Source organism: Cryptomeria japonica, chromosome 3, assembly GCF_030272615.1.
Source record: "Cryptomeria japonica chromosome 3, Sugi_1.0, whole genome shotgun sequence".
Lineage (NCBI taxonomy): Eukaryota > Viridiplantae > Streptophyta > Pinopsida > Cupressales > Cupressaceae > Cryptomeria > Cryptomeria japonica.
This window is the reverse complement of record NC_081407.1, coordinates 453,325,215-453,346,720: the sequence shown is the minus strand read 5'-3', so window position 1 is coordinate 453,346,720 and position 21,506 is coordinate 453,325,215. Positions and strand designations below refer to the sequence as shown.

The 21,506-nt window shown below is 35.2% G+C and overlaps 1 protein-coding gene across 8 annotated transcripts in view; it reads right to left on the bottom strand.

Moving 5' to 3' along the window:
* Positions 1-21,506, bottom strand: part of LOC131069102 (uncharacterized) — a 156,250-nt gene that overhangs the window by 35,419 nt on the left and 99,325 nt on the right. For all 8 annotated transcript variants that reach the window (XR_009112232.2, XM_058007652.2, XM_058009025.2 and 5 more), the window contains one exon: positions 9,476-9,621. Coding sequence is in view for 7 of the 8 variants with exons in the window: in XM_058007652.2 (XP_057863635.1) it covers positions 9,476-9,621 (146 nt within the window). In the remaining variant the exon portion in view is untranslated. The remainder of the gene's footprint in view (positions 1-9,475; positions 9,622-21,506) is intronic.

Below are 21,506 nucleotides of genomic sequence, written 5' to 3'. Positions count from 1 at the left end.
AAGTAAGTCACTTGGTTGACTTCAATCATCATTCCAAATCTTCAATATCAAGTTGGTATGATCAAACTTTGTTTTCAACGTAGTTTCGGTGCTTTCCACAACCCGAGTGAGTTATTGAGTTACTAATTAATATTTCATTAATATTGTCTAATGTTGAGATATAATAAAAAGCACAACTTAGTGTAATAGCTCATTGGAAAGGTAATTAAGTGTTTTAAAAATTGGACGTATAGATAAGGGGGCCTTTGCACATGAAATGATAATATTTCAAAAAGGTCTTTATGAAAGAAATAGAGTGAATTATTATATTGTTTAAATTGTATGATTCCTTTGCAAAAAGCTAAATAAGGTGTTGGGGTTCATTTTGGACATATGTTGATGAATGATATTGTGTTGTTGTATTGAACCTAGAGTTCTTCCACAATCTTCTAAGGGTGAAAATTCTCTCAAGATTTCTAGTTAGTTTGAATATAATCCCTAGTTAGAACAGTGGTTTCATTCAAAGGCCACCATTATATTGCACAAATGAAGATATTTGTAGTGTTTTCATATTGCAGATCCTGAGGTGTTCGGGTTGCAGATTCCAAAGTTTTTGCTTCCTAGATTTTCAGGTTTATCATCTTGTTGGTTGTACCATCTTACCCCGGACTGGTCATACAAATCTACCCAAATGAAGATATTTGTAGTGTTTTCATATTGCAGATCCTGAGGTGTTCGGGTTGCAGATTCCAAAGTTTTTGCTTCCTAGATTTTCAGGTTTATCATCTTGTTGGTCGTACCATCTTACCCCGGACTGGTCATACAAATCTACCATGTCAGACCATACAATCTTTATTGCAAGTATAAGGGTTTGATGAACATTATTCTAGTTGTTTGTTAGCATCACATAGCCCTTATTGCAAGTCATTCATTGACGAGGACATTGGAAGTCAAACATGGCTGGTCATACTGTGTGTACTTGCTAGGCCATACCAAGCAAGGAAGGCATGTGAATGAGTGAGTGAAGTACTGAATTTTGGTAAGGGTTATCATTTGGTAAGGATATGCCTTGCTCTTGAAACTTTTTGGAACTGGAGAAATGAATGTTAGAGAAGTTTGAATGATTTTTGGGGGGGCTGTACCTGCTGTACCAGAGCCCAAATAAGACTTGTGTAAAGCTGATTATTTGTTACTGTCTGATATATTCTCCTTTCAATAGTTTTGGTGATGTTTGGACATGATTAGGAATGGTTTTGGAGTGTTTCAGTGAAGTTGCAATTTGAGGTTCACATGGAAGTGAATTGATCAAGTTTTCCTAAGTGTTGCTTGCTGTCCCAGACATGTTACAGAATGCTTACAGTCCATTTGCAGACCTGTACCAGCTTTCCCAATCATCTATTTAAGGTATAACTTTTTTAGTTCCAGTTGAGTGAATTGGTTTCGTGATTTTGGGTACCTCTGGGGGTGTTTCAAAGAATTATTTCATATATCAACACTTGTATCAGCATTGTTAGCTTTATCAATAGTTCATTGCAGCAGTTATTCAGTGTTTATGATGTCAAAGGACTAATCATGTAACCCTTCAAAAGGTTATACCACTGAAATTTTTATCTAAGCATTTGCATTGTAACACTGGATGGTAGCACTGCCAGACGGTTGATTTTGGCTTATGTTGTTGATACTTACCCCACTGAATAAGTGGTGGTCATAATCGCCCAACATTGGATAAGTGGAAGGAGCTTGCTTATTTCTCAGTATTTGTATAAGCTTTCCCATTGCTAGAGAATGTGCCCAAATTTGTTATTTACTTTCAGTTTGTATAAGCTTTCCCACTAAATAAGTGGATGTGCCCCCTTGCTCACCACTGAACAAGTGGAAGATGAAATTTTATTTCCAACAATGTATATGCATCCCTCTGAATAAGTTGTTTTGCCAGCTTGTCGCCTGATGCTTGCCTTTAAGCAATTTTCTTTCAATTAATTGTAATTTCAAAACAAGTATGCTCTCACCTTGCCCATTTCGAGATCAAGGTGATCAGAAAGTGGGAAGGATTCTCATTGCATCTTACTTTCAATTGAAGTTATTTTCAAAAAAAAAGAAAAATCTAGGGTGGTTATTACAGTTTACAGAAGAGGAAATTGTTTATTTTGAAATGCAAACTATGGAGGATGTGGCTATAGTAGAAGAAAAGGAGATTGGGTTGTCATTAGATTAATTGATGTGGTAGAGGACTCACTGCCATCTAGTGGTAGGGTGAAGCCACAAGCACAATCTTCTAGACCAAGCAGGCAGCAACAATTGAGTTACCACCTAATTTTTATGAGAAAGAGGAAATTGTTAAAAAACTTGTAATTTTTAACTTGCCTAGATATGCAATTTACAATGATGATTTTCAAAGACAAACATCATAAATTCATAATAGTTGTCAGCTACCTATTGTATTTAGCTCCAAATTATGGTGGGATTTTGTACTTCACTTGTATTCAAAAATAAATCTAATAGAAAACACTTCCCTATGCTTTTTTAGACTCATTTGATACATTTTGTAATTGAATTTTGTCAAAAAAATGTGTTTCTGAAAAAATTTAATTACTTTTTTAACTTTCTAAGTTGGAAATACTTGGCTTGCCGAGAACCTACTCTACCAGGCCTTGAAATCGCTACTCAAACTACTAGAGGCCTCAATCCACTTCGAGGCCAACGAAATGTCATTTTTGGAGGATGGATAGATCAACTTATCAACAAAGAGTGAGTAATGATAAGCCAATTGTTGAGAGTGGATAATCTCTCCTTCAATTCAGGCTTAGCTAGACTAAGGAGGGTATTCCTAGAGGTAACCTTATCTGAGGATTAAGCACAACCAAAAATAGATAAATTGCAAACAAAATAGCACTATCCAATGTACACCTAGTCTGAAAAGTTCTCACTAGACCAAGGACTAACCTACCGAGCATATAACCTCTATTAAGTTAATAGTGTCATTTTTGCACATATGTAAGATGAGGATATGCAAAACATGATTATCTTAAGGAAGAATTCCTCAGGCTTGCTACAAATGTTTCCCTAGATAAATCATTAAATCATGGAAAGCATACAAACTAACAATCCTACTCCAAAAACACAGATTTAAGATGTTTTTCATTTTAAGCACATGGAAGGTCAACAGTTTCTAGGACCAGTGACTTATCATTGGGTAACAAAGTCACAATGAACCATAAGAAACAACATATTGAAATAATAATAAAGATATGATATCTAATAATAGAACATACTTGATAATCCCTCTCCAAACTCCAAAAATCCATATGCAAAAAAGAAAAGACCATCGCATACAATGTTTGAAATGTATTAAAGTGTTGCAGCACTTATAAAATCTTCATCACAATCATGTCAGCAAATGTGGCAAAAGGAAACCCTGAGCTAAGAAGAATTTGTCACCTTTCAATTACAGAATTCTACTACAAACTAGCTATCTCTTGGGACTTGCAAAATATGCTACTCTACAATCCACTGGACTTGCAAGGTTTCCAAACTATTGAGAAATGATGACTATTGTTCTAGCAAATAAACTGATATTTTATATCATTTTGGTTCAACACTAAATCCTTGTGAGAATTCAACCAAGAATTGAATATCATTAATGTGGCATGTGGAACAAATTTAAATTAAATACCATGAAAACTATTAAAATGGTGCCCTAGAGATGGCACCGAGACAATCTACATCAAAAAATTCAACCACCACTCATGGTGGCATGGCATTCTTCATCTTCAACCATTGATTTTGAAAATGGATTTAAATCCTTGGGATAAAGAAGGTTTCTAGGCAAGAAAGACCAATCTAGTAGTTATAGAAGTTAAATCAAACATTAATGGAGCTTCTAGGAACTTGATGAGTGCAAGGGACCATTTCGAAGAAATGTTAAAGGCCAATGAGGAACTAGAGGTGAGAAGGGGAGATGCATGATTTTGATGTGGGACCAAACATTGCAACTAGGCATTAAAAGAAGATTCAAAAGCCCCTCACAACTCTATAGAACGAGTGAAAGGAATAGACAAAATCTACCAAAGAAAGTGCAAGAAAAGTTTGCAAGGAAAAGTTTGTGAGAATGGACATTAGGATGGAGTGTATGAGTGGAAGGAAAGATATCTAGAAGTCAAGTTGAAGTCTACAATAATGAAACATGCAACAAAACGCTTTAGAGACCTTTGCAAGAAACTGATGTTGAAGTGCAGGTGTGAAATGGAAGATGAAATGAAGGTCTAGATGTTTGGAATCTGGATGCATACAGGACTCCCGCAAAGGAAAGATGCGAGTAATACAGAGAAGCCTTGTAGAAGAGGACATTGGAAGTGGATGAAGTTGAATGTCTAGTAACATGAAGAAAGTCTACTAAAGGGAACTAGAAGGAATGTGAGAAATGGAAGCAAAACAAGATGGGAGGTTAGGATGAGGAAGAAACAAGACATATGGGCCACCATCCAAATTTTGTAAACATGCAAAGTAGGGAGATGGGAAAATGCAAAGAAATGTTATGGAAGTGGATAGAAGGATGGCAGGAGAGACAAATATCACAATTCTTATCCGAATCTCACAAATTACGAATATGAAGGGTAACAGAAGAAATGAAAGGAGCTATAGATCCTAAATAACTTTTAAGCAAAACTTGGACACTAAAACAAATATTGGACTAGCAAGAATTGCCTAGATGTCCATTAGAAGTCCACAACATGTGTAAACATTACGAAACAACCCAAAACACCTTATACTTCAAATTTTATTGGATTTTGGCAACTATCAACATTTGAAAAGGGTACGAAGGATGATGACATTCAATGTCCATTTAATTTTGACCAAGGGAAACCCATTCAAAGTCATCTCAAATTGGTTATGAGTGATGGGAAAAATGAGGTCTAGATGCACAAAGGAGTTGGGACTCAAGCAAATTTTGACAATGTCAAATCAAGTCCTAACATACCCTCTAAGTTTGCATCACAAACTACGGTTTCAACAAACAAGTAAGCTACAACATCTTCATGTTACATGTACAAAATCTCACATGTGGTGTTGAAGGATGAAATATGTTTATCTAAAAGTTTCTTTCAATCCCCATAGAACTTTGCAAAACTGTTTCTCAATCCACAAGGAAGCTTCTATTGTTACGTCAATACCAATAAACCAGTTTTATTTTTCCATGGCAGCAATGGAGGTGGATGATAATTGTTGATGTACTTACCCCTCTAATCAACCGTTTCTTGTCATTATTCTTTTTCAATCAAATATTTCTATGAAATATAGAACCAATGCAATAAACTTGAATGATGTGATGGATAAAATGATAGTCTTATGCTGTTCCCCAACAAAAACTCTTAGCATTTTGACTCGATTTTCAATATGACACTAAACAAAATAAATGTGTAGCAGAATTTCTCTTTGAATTGGAAATAGCCCTTTAAACAAAAAAAATCAAGCCAAACAATATGTACTTATTTAATTACAATCTTTACAATGATTTCTAGGGTGGGTCATGCATACATTAAATAAAAACAAATGTGTGTCTTTTTATATTCACCTAGAGAAAATGGTTGACATGCACTTCAATGCAAGGCAAAAGGTGTTTATGTTTATTGAATAAAAATATATCCTACAACTTCACACTTGTACAATTCAATTAAAAATAAAGATTTGCCAATACAAGTACACAAGGATGGAATAGGGATGGAATAGGATTAAGAACCAAGTTTTATAGGCTAAAAGCTACAAGAGACTAAAGTAACACCTACTACAATAAAAAGCTACAAGAGACTAAACTAATACCTACTACAAAACAAAGCTTTAGGTACTATTTAAGTGATACTTAAATCATAATAAAACAATAATACGCAAGGTAGAACATTCCAATAGTAATTTAGACACAAAACAAGTGTATTAAATTCTATTGAATGAAATTATGAATAACAAAGATTTTGGATTAACTTTAACGAACACTCGATGAATAACAATTTTAACTAGGCATAAAATTTACTATTAGAAAATCATTTGCAAAATGGCATTTGTTTATAATGTTTACAAAGCTCACATAAATATAAATAAAATGCTAACTTGCTACATCTACTATAGGAATCACTTGATTGTATGCAATGTAATCTTTATTACAAAATTCTATCTATTAAAACTAAAACTAAAATCATGTTATTTCCTATTAGATTGATGATACAAATTGCTACAAACTAACACTTAAAGCTCACATCTCACATAGGGAAAGAGAAAGATGATCTAAAAATAGTTGACTTCGGGTTAAAATAGAAATCTCTCAAAAGAGCACAAAATCTAAAACTAGCAAACTAAAAATAGAGGAAACTAAAAATAGCATGATCTATAAATATTACAAGCTAAAGATAGAAAATCTCAATATATGCTACTTGAAAATGCTAATGATTATTTTGCTAAAAATGGACTTTCCAATAGGCGGTTCTAGTTGACTTTCATAATTCTACAACTTTTCCTCTAATCATAGCTAATCCTTTTGAAACATCTAAAAAAACCCTAAAAAGCTACTTTGACATTTTGAATCCTTTTGATAGGCACACACCTTTTCTTTACACGTGCACCGATACACTAAACAAAAATTTAAACTTGCACTTTCGATTTTCTTTGCATGGGTGTGCACTTTGAAATTTTATATCCTTTTGATAGGAACGCACCTTTGCTTTACATGTGCACCAATACATTAAAGACTTGCACTTTTGATTTCCTTTGTACAAGTGTGCACTTCATTGCCACATGCATACCTTACAGACGGACTTGAAAGTTGAGTTTGAAATCATATCTTCTTTAGTGAGGTGTGCACCTAACAAAGGCTTTTGTGATGTTTATATTTTGATTTCACTTCTTTGTTGAGGTGCACACTTCTCTTGGTGCACCCCTATCAATATAAAGCTCGATGACTTTAGATCTCCACTATCAAATGTGCACTTGACACTTTCACATGCACCTGTACACTAATTTTTGAACATTTATTTTTTCCTTTATATAGATGTGCACTCCATGCTTTTAGACACACTTGACAATGGGATTTTCAGAATTCACTATGAGCTAAAAAATCTTTGTTGAGGTGTACACTTGAACCCTAAACGTGCACCTCAAAAAGTGAATCGAGACTACAAGTTTGAAACATGGTTTTCCCTTACTTGCATGCATGCACTCCAAGTGCATGCCTATGAATGGGACTTTAAAACTTTAAATTGTGAAATTTAATGTCATTAATGAGGTACACACTTCTACATGGAAAGCACACTAATGGGTTTTGAATATGATCTTATCCCTTTGCGAGGTGTATCCTTCATGCTTTGACGTGCACCTATACACTCTTATTTTCTAAAAGTTGAATCCCCTCTTTCCAAGTATGCACCCCAAACAAAATGTGCACTTGATAGTTTGGTTTTAAACTTTTAAACTTAGAAGTTATTCCTTTGTGAGGTGCATGTCTTACCTCCACAAATGCACCTAATAACTATGTTTTGATCTTCTGAAATTCAAATCTAGTCCTTTAATGAGGTGTACCCCTATCCTTTAGGCACACACTATACGTTAGCCTTTGTTCTTCAATTTGAAAATGAATTTTGGCCTTTGTGAGGTGCACGCCTTTTTTTTACATATGCACATGTATGTGATTCTTTGTTGTTTAGTTAAGAACCTATCTCCATGCTAAAATGCACACCCACAAGTTACAACTGAAAGTTTGATTTTCAATACTGCCATGGACACAAATCTCAAAATGGCTATTTAATCATGATCTATTTTAAAAAATCACTCCCATGACGAAGCAGCCCTTCTATATTAAAGCATTGAATTAAAAACAAATCAACACTCCTTTGATGAGGTGCACCCCGATCCCTCAAACACATGCCTATGAACTATTCTTAAATGTTATATTCAATCATGTTTGAGGAGGTGTGACCTTGTTCCCTTGGTGCACACCTTTGAATAGGCTAAATTTGTTTACTTTGTAAAGTGTACCCCTCTACTCTCCAAAGTTGACCGGTTTTCTTATTTAAACATTTCCCTCTCAAAGATGCATTCTTGATCGCAGCTTTAGAAAAGTTCTTTACAAAAAACTTATTTCCTCCACCATGAGGAATGTCTTCAAGAATTGTGTTCCATGATCATAAAAACATTTAGGAAAGGGCAATAAAGACAATAAAAAAAATCAGACTAATTATATTTGAAACATATATTGTGCTTGAGAAAAAAATAAATATCTTGGCTTAAAATTTGACACAATACAAAAAATTTCATATGGGTAGGTTTTCACATGGCACTTTTGCTTTTGAAATACAGAATACCAGCTTTAGACTCTGTCATCGAAATGTCCTACTCTAACTCATTTGTAAACAATTCGAGATCCATCAATCGGTACTTCCCCATAAACCTTTCTTGTAAATTATCTCCTTATTTTATCATTCTATCCTTTGCATATGGATTTGTTTTGGGTTGGCCTTAAAAATATTACTCTCATCATAAACTAATCTTTTTTCATATCCTTAGCACTTTCTCCTTGGTTGGTTGCGGGTCTACATCCCCCCACCAAGAACTCAAATTTAAATATTGAGGGTACTCTTGAGTCATGCGCTTACACCACAATATTGATTTAATCTCAATTTATCCTATGCTTTAAAGCAAGTTACAAGTACAGCTAGGTACCTGTGGCACCTCAAGATGCTGATTTCTATTGCATTGTGGAGATTGTTGATTTTAAGTCAATCCTAATATGTGTTCCAACATGCAATAAGGAATAGACTAACACCCTTGCGCTGAAAAATATATATACAAAAAAAAAAATTAAAAATTATGTACAAAATCAGGCATAAGCTACTAAGATTATTACAATCTGAAAGACATAATGACATATTAAATATTGTTTCCAAGAGAATCTTAAAAGTGCCCCTATTTCTCACATGATGAATTCATTATTTTACAAATATTATGGATTTAGTTTAAAATATATGAAAACTGCATCCAAGCATCCCATGCCAGCCAACCTAGATTTGTGAACCTCCTTAATTGGGTGAATGAAGCCAATAATATGGTTTTCTATAATTATCAATAAATGACTTCCTAGTTTGCTTTAGTCTTTACATTCACTAACCCTTCATCTTGATCAATATACTAGACTAGATCAATATTAATAATAATCAGGACTTAATACCTGCAAATTTAAATAATTCCCACAAAACAACTAATGCGGCCATGTAGTTGTCTAGGCTTGTAAAGTTTTGACCAAATAATGACCTTTCTTATCAGTATTTCTGTCTCAAAGAAAAGAATCATAAAAAATGAACTGGTATGTTCAAAATTCAACAAGACTATATTGTTTAGAGTGCATGTCAGTTTGAGTTTTAGTTTTCTTGCTTAAAACTATTCCTTAGATTTAGATACGACAACCAAATCACTTTAAAAATGCTTTTAAAAGATTTCAGAGAGTTTGTAGACTTACAATGCCTGACTTGCAATCGATTTGATGCAAGATTCAGATTTCCAGCAATGTCGGTTGCCTTATTTTCTGGAATGAATACTGTTACAACATTCTCGAATGCAACTATTACGTTTACCACATATGAGGACATGGATAGCTCTTTAAATCTGCAAAAATGGAGAAATTTCAGACTTTCTTTCTAATTTTTGTTTTGCAAGTTGTTTGTTCCAAGCTCAATCACAAATACATATAGAACAATGCACATGGTATGTAATGCCCTGACATATTACCTTATATTGGAGGTGACAGAAAATAAAAGACTTCTCATCAGATACATTTAATGTTATCATACACACAAGCATGACCTGTAATATTTTAAAACAACAGAAAGGACATTCAGCATTTGTATTTTTATCGAGTATCATTCATGACAAATGCAGTAGGCACACAATTGTGGATATGCGATCTCCCCTCTTTGTGGTATGTGACTGATCATACTTATTGGTCGGCATGCAATGCATATTCTCAAGGTTAAATATACTTTTGTATCATTTATGTTAGTCACCAATATGCCCGAGTTCATAAACTCAGGGCAACTTCTGCATCTGTACCAGAGCATACATCTCCTTTTGTATTGGCTTTTGAGTTTTCCTTACCAAGTTACTGCAATTCTTGTATAAGAGTTCTGTGAGTTTTTGTTTTTATCCTTCATGAGCATTTTCCATTTCTACAGGGTGCGTTCATTGTCACAACCCTCCTTTATCACTTTTTGATTTAAGTACAATTCTATTATATTTTTGGTTAAGCTATTTAAAATGATTGAATAAATGTTATAAAAGAATAAAAATGAACACACACACACACACACTTGGAGAATATAATTATTTTTATTTTTATTTATTTTCCCACTCACAATTATGGCACATGTTGTAGGAGGAATTAGAAGCTTCTAGAAGAATCTCCACCACCTTGCATGTAATTCCCCCACTAAGTTTTTAATCAATTTGCATGAGTCCAATATTGGAAAAGAATCTCTTTTTTAAATTAAATTCTCTAGATAGTGGAATTGAGGGATTTTTCTTATAAAATTGTATGCAAGTTTCAAAGAAGGGAGTTGATTATGTTTTGAAGAAAATTTCCCAAGTTTTAGTAGTAGGATCTTCTTTGGTAGTCTCATTTTTGTTGCAAGATTTTTAAGTTGTCGTTTGAAAGATTTCTCTCAAGTTGCAAGGAAGGATCAAAAGGATAGCTAGAGGATTCAACATCAAGCTTCGATAAGCCAGGTTCTCTTCTTGTTATTTCACATTCACATATGAAAAATGGTATTATCCAAAATATAGTCTCTAGATCTTCCCTTATTGTAAATCTTTTCTTCTTATTTAGGAATAAATATTGATAAAATACTTTCACATAATGCGTGTAAAAGATAGCTTTATTATTTATTTTATTTTCCTTAGGAAATATGCACATGATCTTGCTTTTTGCTTTTCCAAAGATTTTAGATCTATCCAAAAATCATATTCCCCTTATTTAAAAAAAAATTTCTGAGATTAAAAATCTTCCCTATGTGATTAAATGATATGAACCTTAATATTTATTCTTCTCTTGAATTCTTTTCTTTGGCTCTTCGAATGGAAATCTGAAAGTAAAATCTCATCCTTTAATTAAATTTTACTTCTCTGTGAACAGAAAAGTCTGATAATAAATATAAACCTCGTTGTGTTCATTATTCACTGTGGGAAATATTATTCTTTTCCTCTCAGAAAGCTCTCTCTCTCTGTGAATATTAGTTGAAATTGAGGAATATATTTCTCTGTGAATAAACCTCTGTGTTATTCATCCCTGTGAATAAATCCTTATTCTCATTTGATTACATAAATATTTTTTTATCTAGTTATATACTCTCTCTGTGAATGAAGAAATAAATCTCTCTCTGTGAATGAAGAAATAAATCTCTCTCTATGAATGAAGAAATAAATCTCTCTCTGTGAATGAAGAAATAAATCTCTCTCTGAATATTAGTTGAAAAAAATAAATAAATAAATAAAATAGAATATAAATCCCTCTGTGTGAATATTAAATCTTCTTGAAAAGCTTTGTATTTCTCAGCATAAACATCTACCTACTTCTTTGATAAATTTGTTATCTATGCATCGCTGGAGCAAATTATTTCTCTGTTTTATTTCAAACTATTTCTCTGTTATATTTCGTCCCTGTGATTAAATTATTATTCTCACCCTTGCATTAATATTTTTCCTCTTATACATATGTCTGTTCATATATTCTTCTTATATGCTATTTAATAATCTGGAATGAAAAACTATATATATATATAGGATTAATAAATTTATGTAAAGTAAATTTTATTTGTTTTGGTGCACGAATCAGTACTCCATACGGAATATCGGACCGTCGCAGGTGGGGAGCGGAGTTATTACCTCCGCAGGGGAGTCACTGTTGCGGCAGTGGCCGCAGGGTAGTGGAGGGGACCACGGTGGTCCCCTCACCAATTGGTCTTTGCAAAAGCCATTTCACAAATCAAATTTAAGGCAATTGTTATTTATTAAATCTTTTTTATATAATTTTAGTTCAATAAAATTTAAACTTAGGTAAATTTTTAGATTTATAATTAGTTTTAACAAATTTATAAATTGTAAATTAAATTATACCAAATTTTATATTTAGATCCTTTTAAGATTCGCTTAGCAATTAATCCATATTAATATGATTTGAAGTTAAATTCTATTTTTGGGACTAGTGACTTTATAAGCGATATTCTTGCATGTAACTTACACTACCTTCGCCTCATGCAAATTCTTTACATTGATTACATTTATTGGCGTTTCCATCTCCATGCAAGTTACACGTTTAATCATTAATATGCAAGTTTCCTAATTGTCATTATTATGCAAGTTATATTTCAAGTTTTGAATAATAAATAATTTTAGTTATGGTTTTTATTCCATGTAATTCATCAAGTAGTTATTTCAATTAATTGAGCTTTGCAATGTCTAATTATACGTGTTCAATTCATAATTATTTTCCAAGCATGATGTTTATCATAAGTTAGAAATTAAATAAAAGAAGTCGGTAAACCAAAACCTAGCAACGTTCGGTATATACAGTGCCTCTAGGTCACGCTTACGGGTAATGTCGTCGTGTTGAACTACTGCACTTAACGCCTAATAAAGCTGCATCAACGACGTCTGTGGCATCGTCCCTATAAATCGTCGGGGAGTAATAAAGGACACTTGGAAGTTAAAATCCAAGGGGCGGGTAATCCCCCTTGGATCGATAATTTAATAAGATAATTCTAAAATGATCTTTCATCCGCTGAGTTAAACCATAGTAAACCCCTATAGGGATGATGAGTGAAATGCTTTTATGAAATTGATTTAATCTCGAAGAATTATTGTCGATTGGCAATTGGTCAAGGGTGACGCTCATGATAAGAATTAGGATCTAGTTGTTTTAGGCCACAAGCAATAGGCCATCTTGAGCCTTTGCTTAAGCGCTACCATCGTGGGTAGCAACCCCAGAGAAACTGTCTGGGACATTGACCCTAGAAAGGGTTGCGTACCCACTAATCAGTTTACATCAAACCATAGAGTAGAAAATAAAACTACATACTTTACGCCTTGATCCCGTGCCGAAACGAGTATGTAGGCAGTCTTGGGACGGAGTTGTCCCTAGTACTCAGGCATTCGTGGGTGGGGTCTAGGCTTGGTAAGAAGAAGGATTGAGTAGAATCCTAATTTGAAAGATAAGTATAATAAAATGGAAAAAGTAATTCAATGCATACTCGGAAGGAATCTCGTATGGATTCGCTTGACTTCTCGAGGCTTTAAGCCAAATTTCGAGGCGGAATTCAAGCCTGTATTATGTTATTTAATTACTCCTAAGGACAGCGACTTGTTGATGTGTATTTTGTACACGACCAAACACAGAATAAAATACCTAAAGGTACCTTATCCTCTCTTGAATAAAGCTCTCGAATGCTGAAGATATCGCAGAAGGATCAATCGGAGAAGCTTCAAGGTTCCTGTTATGTAGGATCTCTACTCATGGATAAGCTCTTTGTGGTATGATGTGATTTTGTTGGAATCACAAGGGGACTTACACTTGACGACCTAAACGTCTGATTTGCTGGAATCACAGGATTTCGCTAGCCTAGATTTTTTGAAAAAAAGGAAAAAAGGATGAGGGCGAGGGAAGGATCTAATTCTGACACTAAGAATGTAGGAACAATGAATGACCTTTGATGAAATTCTAACTAAGTCTTGTCTTGACATCCCAGGACCATCTCCACAAGGTTAGTGCGATCTTCGGAGGAAAGCTTTATGATGTTCAGATCATCGCTACAGGCATAGATACCATCAGGCTGATGCATATCAATGAAGAAGCGACAATTGAAGTTAAGCTTAAGCTGAATGATTCCAGTTGACTACACAAGGCAAGTCTGCAATCAACAAACTACTAGTAGTATGGATATACAAATTTCACCATCAATCAAACACATTTCTTCCACTCACCTAATAACATGAAATCAAATCTGAGAAGTATAAAGACCATGCAAATTGTTGAATCAACCCATAGATTTCACCATTTCTTCAATGAAGTTTTACAAGTCTTTTACAACAACATCTTGGCAACAATCTTTGCCTTCTCTTGCTATTCTACTCTAATTGCTATTCTATCAACTGACTATTCACTATTAGCTAACTATTCACCTACTATCAACTATTGACTAACTATTAGCCTTTACAAATGAGGAGCTAGGGCTTATATAGCGCCCTCAATACAATTCAATGGCTCCGATCAACTTAAGATCAATGGCCGAGATTTTACAATGAAAACCCTAATTAGGGTTTGTTACAACAACTCAATTCTGACCAATGAAATAATTGCATTATTTGGACACATGTCTTCTCTAGAATATTCGACCAATGGATAGCCGAGGTAGGTACATCGAAGTTAGTGCCATCTTTTGATGAGTCAGGTACAATGTATCTAGACATGCTGAAGTGGACCAACCTGACTGGAGGAGTGATGACTGGGATGCCACCTCGTCTGACACTTGGTTGATGCTCAATTTGGTGATGCTGAGAAGCTAACTTTAATTAACTCTTCTGAAACTATCTGCTTCTCCAACGGACCCTTGCTTTGATCCTCTTTTGTCTTTGATGTGCAGGATGGATGGTGTACCTTCCCTTAAAATGCTAGGCTGGAAAAAGTCGTCCCTGTCAATGCTGGGCTGGAGGAGGTCGTCCTTGATGATGTCTGCTCTTCTTTCATTTGCAAAACAAATCAAGAGATGATTAAGGACACATAATAAATATTAACATAGCATTTCCTACCTTAAATCATCAACAAGAAGATATCAAAATGAAGTTTGCTTAAAATTCTTTCCAAGGACAGGCTCCATAAGAATTTCGCCCTGGACCCTTTGGAAGGGTCAGGAGCAAATTTTGCATTCCTTGCTCAAATTCTTCTCACCTTGTGATCATACTTGCTTAGATACATGCCCAAGGACGTCCTCATTCTCAACCAACACCAAGCTTGATGTAAATTTGGGGCAAAAATGGAGTTTTTAAGAATTTCGCTCTGGACCCTTTGGAAGGGTCAGGAGTGAAATTCAAGCTTTAGGTCTGAATTCCTCATCTCCTTCACTTCAATTCATCCTACAAGGCAAAGAAACATCATTTCAACCTCAACTATGCCTTAGGACTCAAAGTGTTGACTTGACACAAGGAGAAAATAGGGATTTTGATGAATTTCACTCTAGACCCTTTGGAAGGGTCAAGAGCGAAATTCCAATTTTAGCTCAAAATTCACATTTTTGAAGGTGAAACATCTTTCTAAGGCATTCTAAATAGCTTCTCTCATCCTAGTATAGACCTGACTTAGCACAAAATTTGGAGGATAAGATGGTTTTAGGGTTTTTCGCTCTGGACCCTTTGGAAGGGTCAGGAGCGATTTTCAAGTTTTCTAGCATGTTCCTCCATCATTTCATCTTGAATTCACCTCACAAGGCAAGGAAACACCTCTCTTCTCTCATCCAACCCAAGTTTGACTTGATTTTGCAAGGAGAAAAGGTGATTTTAAGATTTTTGCTCTGGACCCTTTGGAAGGGTCAGAAGCGAAATTTCTATTCTAGGCTCAATTCACCTTCAAACTGACTTGACTTTGTCTTAGACTCAATCCTAGATCCATTTCCTTCCATATCCTTGCAAACTTGCTCGACCACTCATTGACTTAGGCGAGATCTTGAGTCTTTGGTGAATTTTCGCTCTAGACCCTTTGGAAGGGTCAGTAGCGAATTTTGACATTTTAGCCTCTTCGTCGGGATCATTTTATGGAATATAACATTTAAGTATAAGTGATTATACTTTAAGTTATATTCCATATATACTTCCAGGATGTTTGAGAGTGGTTTCGGACCTCCAGAGTTATATTGCAAAATCTAGTTTTTGGAGGATTCTTCAGTTTTCCAGACTTAGTCAAATTTCAGGTTCAGGACATTCCAGACTTAGCCAAATTTCAGGACATTTAAAGATCAGGATGACATTCCAGACTTTATCACTCACCAACTTGACCTAGCTCGGACCTTCAAGAATGATACTCACTCACCAAGCAAGACACAATTAGTAACAAGGGCAAAACCAAGCCCTGAGGAAGACTCTCAAAGAAACCCTAATTCTGGGGCCCTATGGACTCACCCTGGCTCAAGCAAAGCCTGCAATTCAACGATCCCCCCGACAGCACTCATCCTGCAAAGGCTAACAGACAAAACCCTAAAAGACCTAGAAAACAAACCCTAGAAAGCAAAAAGCAGGGGTCCCCATTTGCAATGGGGCGATGTGTGAATACGTCACAACACGACCTCGGTGCACTTCTGTTAGAAGAGTGTAGTACTTAGTGAGTGGCTCAGGGCCCGAATGGTCCCGATGAGTCTAAGTCTCTGGCCAGAGCGCCTCCTATCCCGATTGGATAGATGCCTACCCTGTATGGGTAGATGCCTATCCCGTATTGGATAGATGAAATCTTATGTCCCATATGGACAGATGCCTAACCCGTATGGTTAGATGCTCATCCCAGATGGATGAATGCCTAATCCAAATGGATGGATGCCCAGAGTATGTGATTGAATCAAACACAATGATTAAATTAAACACAAAAAAAAAGGAGGTCGCATTTTGTTGAGTTAAGTATGTTGGGTTATTACATTCATCTTCAGACTCTTTTGCCATTTCATTCTTATTTTAATTATATTATTGGCAATGTGTTTGGATTAACATAGCTCATTTCATTTAGAAGTGCAAGGTTTTATCTTGAACTACAGTTGCCACCCTCAAAAATGCAATTTTGGTGTTGATTCAGCCTAAGATCATACAGCTCAAAAGCCCTTTTGCTCCCAAAATAAGCCTAAGCGCTGCTCTTTCCTCGTATGCTCAAAGCTTTCCTTAGCCATCGATCAAACTTCAGATCAAACAGTCCTTTTTAAGTTTTTGTGCATGCCTAAAAAGGTTCAAATGAATCCACATACACCTTTCTTGCTCATAAATTTAAACATTGATCCAGTACTTCTCAAGCCTTAATATCACACAAAAGGCAAAATAAAGTTTAATATGCATCAATCAAAGATCTTTTTTTGACTACAGAAAAGGTTTTGTACCCCACATATTCCTTTATATAGATGCTTTTCCTTAAACCCCAAAAACCATTGATTTGCCTCTTAATCCAACAGTTAACAAGACCTACATTGCAATATCTTTTCTAAAGCCACATCCCTTACAAAATGTCTCTGTAAGACTTTTAGGCCACATTATGGATAAAAATCTAACAGTCCAAAATCGCTCGAGGCCTTGAAAACCCCCAAATGCCTCAATGATCATTGATCTGGCCATCAACCAAACAGATCATCACTTCTCCTGATTTCATTGGCAAATTCAAGCTTCCAGAATTTTTAAAATGCCTGAAAGGATGTATTGCTTCCCCACCTGCTTCAAGATGTTGTTCCCTTGAAGAACCATTCGCAGAATTTTCAGTAATGAATTTGCATAAGCTTTTCTTTCACCTTCTGCTATCTATTTCTGAGTTCTGCACACAATGAAGGTCTTCCACAAGCCTTCAAATTATTACTCCAAAATATGACACAAAGGTTTTCTGCAACCAGGTTCTCAATGAGCAAAAGATTTAGATGGAAATGCAGAAGCAACTAAGGATAAGGGGATTGAAAACGTGCTGCTGAGAGCTACTGAAGTTGCAGGTAAATATTAATGAAGCTTAAACAAAATTCAACTCTACTGCTGCAACAAATAATTCACTGTAACAAGTGTAAGACCAGCAATGAACAAAAATAGTTGGCTCAACCCATCAAATAAAGAGTTTCTGTGGATAAATTGATGGACCTGATGTCCAAAACCATTTTGGTGAAAAGAAAGCATGCTCAAAATCATTTAGCCATTGCCATCATACATGGTTACTAGGAGACTGGTACTGGTACAAAAGACAGGGATGGATACTGCTATACCATTTTCAACAAGATCAGAAATAGAAGTTTTATTGGTGTACAGGTACCCATCCAATTCTCCTGTACCAGTACCACTCTCCTAGTAAATATGGTAATTAGTTAAATGATTTGTGCGTGCTTTCCTTAACAAATGATTTTGTTGCCAAAAATTAAAAATGAATATTTGAATATATATTTATAGTAAATATTAGATAGATAACAATATAACGTAAACAATTACAGGTTAAACATTATAAGTCAATAACGCATAAAGACCAATATAGTGTCAAAAAACTTGACTCAACGGTGTAAATTATGCATATTGATATGCTGATAAATAAAAGAAAAACAAAAATCATAAATCTAAATCATATGTCATCCAATGGAACAGGCTAAACTCCAACAGTTATTGGTCCATAATTTGCCCTTAAGATGGTTAGCAACTGGGGAATCAAACATAAATTCTCCAGCACTACTTAGACTTCCAAATGATAATGGGGATTAGGAGCAATTCCGAGCTGTTACACATAGAAATGAAATATTAAATTATAAAGATGCAAAGCATCAGAAGTGTTTATCCAGTAAGGGGTGAAAAGCCTAATTGGTAGATGCAATTGCTCTCTATCAGAGTGTATTGCTCACAATAGACAAGTACAAAGTGGTGTACAACATTTGTCAAGCCTGTCACTACTTTATCTCTCCACTTTGAAGAGATAAAACAATTCAATTCTCCCCCGCTTTGCTTTGGACTCCCATTTGGTTCTTGTGGAGTGTTGGAAGACTCCACTTGTGTGTCTGATGCTTTCTATATGGATACCAAAAAGACAAAATCACTGAAATGATTCAAATTCTTCTTGATTTTCTAATTCAGACAAAAACCACATTTCAGTTGGAGGCAGTTTAAAAACTTCCACTGCTGACAGTTCTTACCCTTCATCTTTTGGAACCATAACTTTCATATATAGAATCAAAACAAGCTGCCACTCTTTTTTAAATTGCAAAGTTTTTGAGAGAAATATGATATGTAGACATATTCAACTTTTGATGCCATACAAGCATAGTATTTGGCCCTGCAATGCACTCAGACAGATCAGCTACACTATCAATCTTCTGGTCCTCAACTAGGATGCTCTCCAAATTCTCATCACTCTAAAGCTCAAGTCCCTTTACATGCAGTCAAATTAGGAATACATCATTGAGACCATTCACATCAACCAACTCATCCCTCAAGGATGCAAATACTCCATAGATGAATTTCAGTCCCATTTTGTCCGAGATCCTCTTTTTATCCAAGTCATTATGAGGGAGAAGGCAAAGTGTGCTATGAATGTAGATTTGGCTCTTTGCCTTTTTCAACCTTTTACCTATTCTTTTTCAAAGAATAAATGAAAACATGAGTGCTCAGATGCCTCTTACAAGATTAACATCTAGTAACTTGTGAGAATAATCATATTGCATGCATATGATTGCAATTAAGTGCTACACCTCCAAAGTTCCACCACCACTCTACTATATATAATATATATCATAGAAAGCTTCCACAATAGAAAAATCAACTTGCCCACATGAAAACTTATTTCATTGAATCCTAATAATGGAAGCATCCTCTCCCTGGACATAAATTGACTTCTCCATCCTCGTACAAAGTCTTTTTGGTAAATTTTGTATCATACAATTTAGGATTTAAAGCATTGAAAGCACTAATGAAAAGAGGCATGTTAAGTTTGTTACATCTTATAGGTACTTTTTTTCTTTCTCAAAGGAGATATATAGAAAAGGATCCTTCACAGTTTTTATTCTTCTCGTTTTTTCACACACACAATCGATTTTATTGTAAATCTCTCCCAAAAATTGTTGATGAAATAGCATCGATCAGATGAAGAAATCCTTGCCAAGAAATATATATATATATATATATAATTAATTTATATTAAAAGTTGATAACTCTATGTTATCGGGTTAACAATGAATAATATCCGATTGCGTTTTTGTTTTGATCGGCGACTTGCTTAACATTAGTTAAGCGCCAATCATATGCTATCGGGTTACTAGACCCGATAGCATATTGGTGTCGATTCATAATGAATCGGCACCAATATGCTATCGGGCTATTAACCCGATAGCATACATTGCAGATTCACATTGTTATCGGTTGGCAATACCGATCGTTTGGCATAAACAAAACATTGATCACTGTGTTAAACCCGATAAGCATACACCGATTCATATCGGTTTATTTGTAGAGGCACAATTAAGAGATGTCATGGACAGGCAACGTTGTGGAGACATGTCTGCCCATGACATCTCTCTTGTAAGATATATATGTGCCTGTTATTGTTATCCATAGGGCATCGAAATTATTAATGTTCTTTCTCCACCATCTGCAATATATAGAAGATAATTAGAAAACAAAATTGATATATACTGTGAGAAATATTTGCATTGCAATACAACATCATTATACATACCTTGATTTTGAATTGAAATTTGAAGAACTTTTACATGGTATCAGAGCCAGGTCCATGCTAGGAGCCCCAAGCACACGAGAGGTGTGGCTTAAGGGGGGGTGTTGGTGTTGGAAATAAGCCACACCCGAACCGACAATGGACTGGTCCAAGAGGGGACAGTAGCTCAGTGGTAGAGCACTCCAGCAGCGTATGGAAGGTCCTAGGTTCGAGTCCTAGCTGGTCCATGTCTCAACATGGTATCAGAGCCTCGGTAGATCGAACCTGAGGCATTCAAATTTGTGAAAAATTCAAAGTCAAGAAGATATCTAACATCACATTTCTTCAAATGGCCAGCACTATCAGATTTGAAGATAGACTCGAAGGAGGCGACAATTTCTCAGCATGGAAATTCAGAATTAAGATGATCCTAAAGGAGAATAAAGTTGAATCATTTGTAAGAGTCGAATCTAAAGAACCTGAGAATGAACCTGACAAAACAACATGGATCGAGGGTAATGAAAAGGCCATCAAGATCATAGTTGACGGAGTGAGAAACAATATTATGCCAATCATAAAGAAACATGAGACTGCCTATCATATGTTCAAGGCACTCGAAAATGCATTTGAGATAACCAATGCAAGCAGAACCTTGGCTCTAAAAAGAGAGAGAAATCATATAAGTATGATAAAAGGGGAGTCAATCAATGCCTACTTCATGCGGATATCTACCCTAAGGGATGAACTAGCAACACTTGGATACGAAATCCAAAGCAAAGAGTTAACACTCATTGCTCTAGATGGGTTACCTAGTGTCTGGGAAACGTTCGTTCAAAGCATCAATGCAAGGGCTAAATATCCTAATTTTGAGAGGCTAAGAACGGATTGTCTTCAAGAAGAATCAAGGTTGAATAAGAAAGGGATCAAGCATAAGAATATATATGAAGATCTTCAAGTTCTAAACACCAACTCCAATAAGAAAAGAAAGAAGAAACAATTCAAGAAGAGGAAAGGACATCAAGGCAAGAATACCTCCAAGAAGGATCTCTCTCATATTCAATGCTTCAGGTGTGACAAGTTCGGGCACTATGTTGCT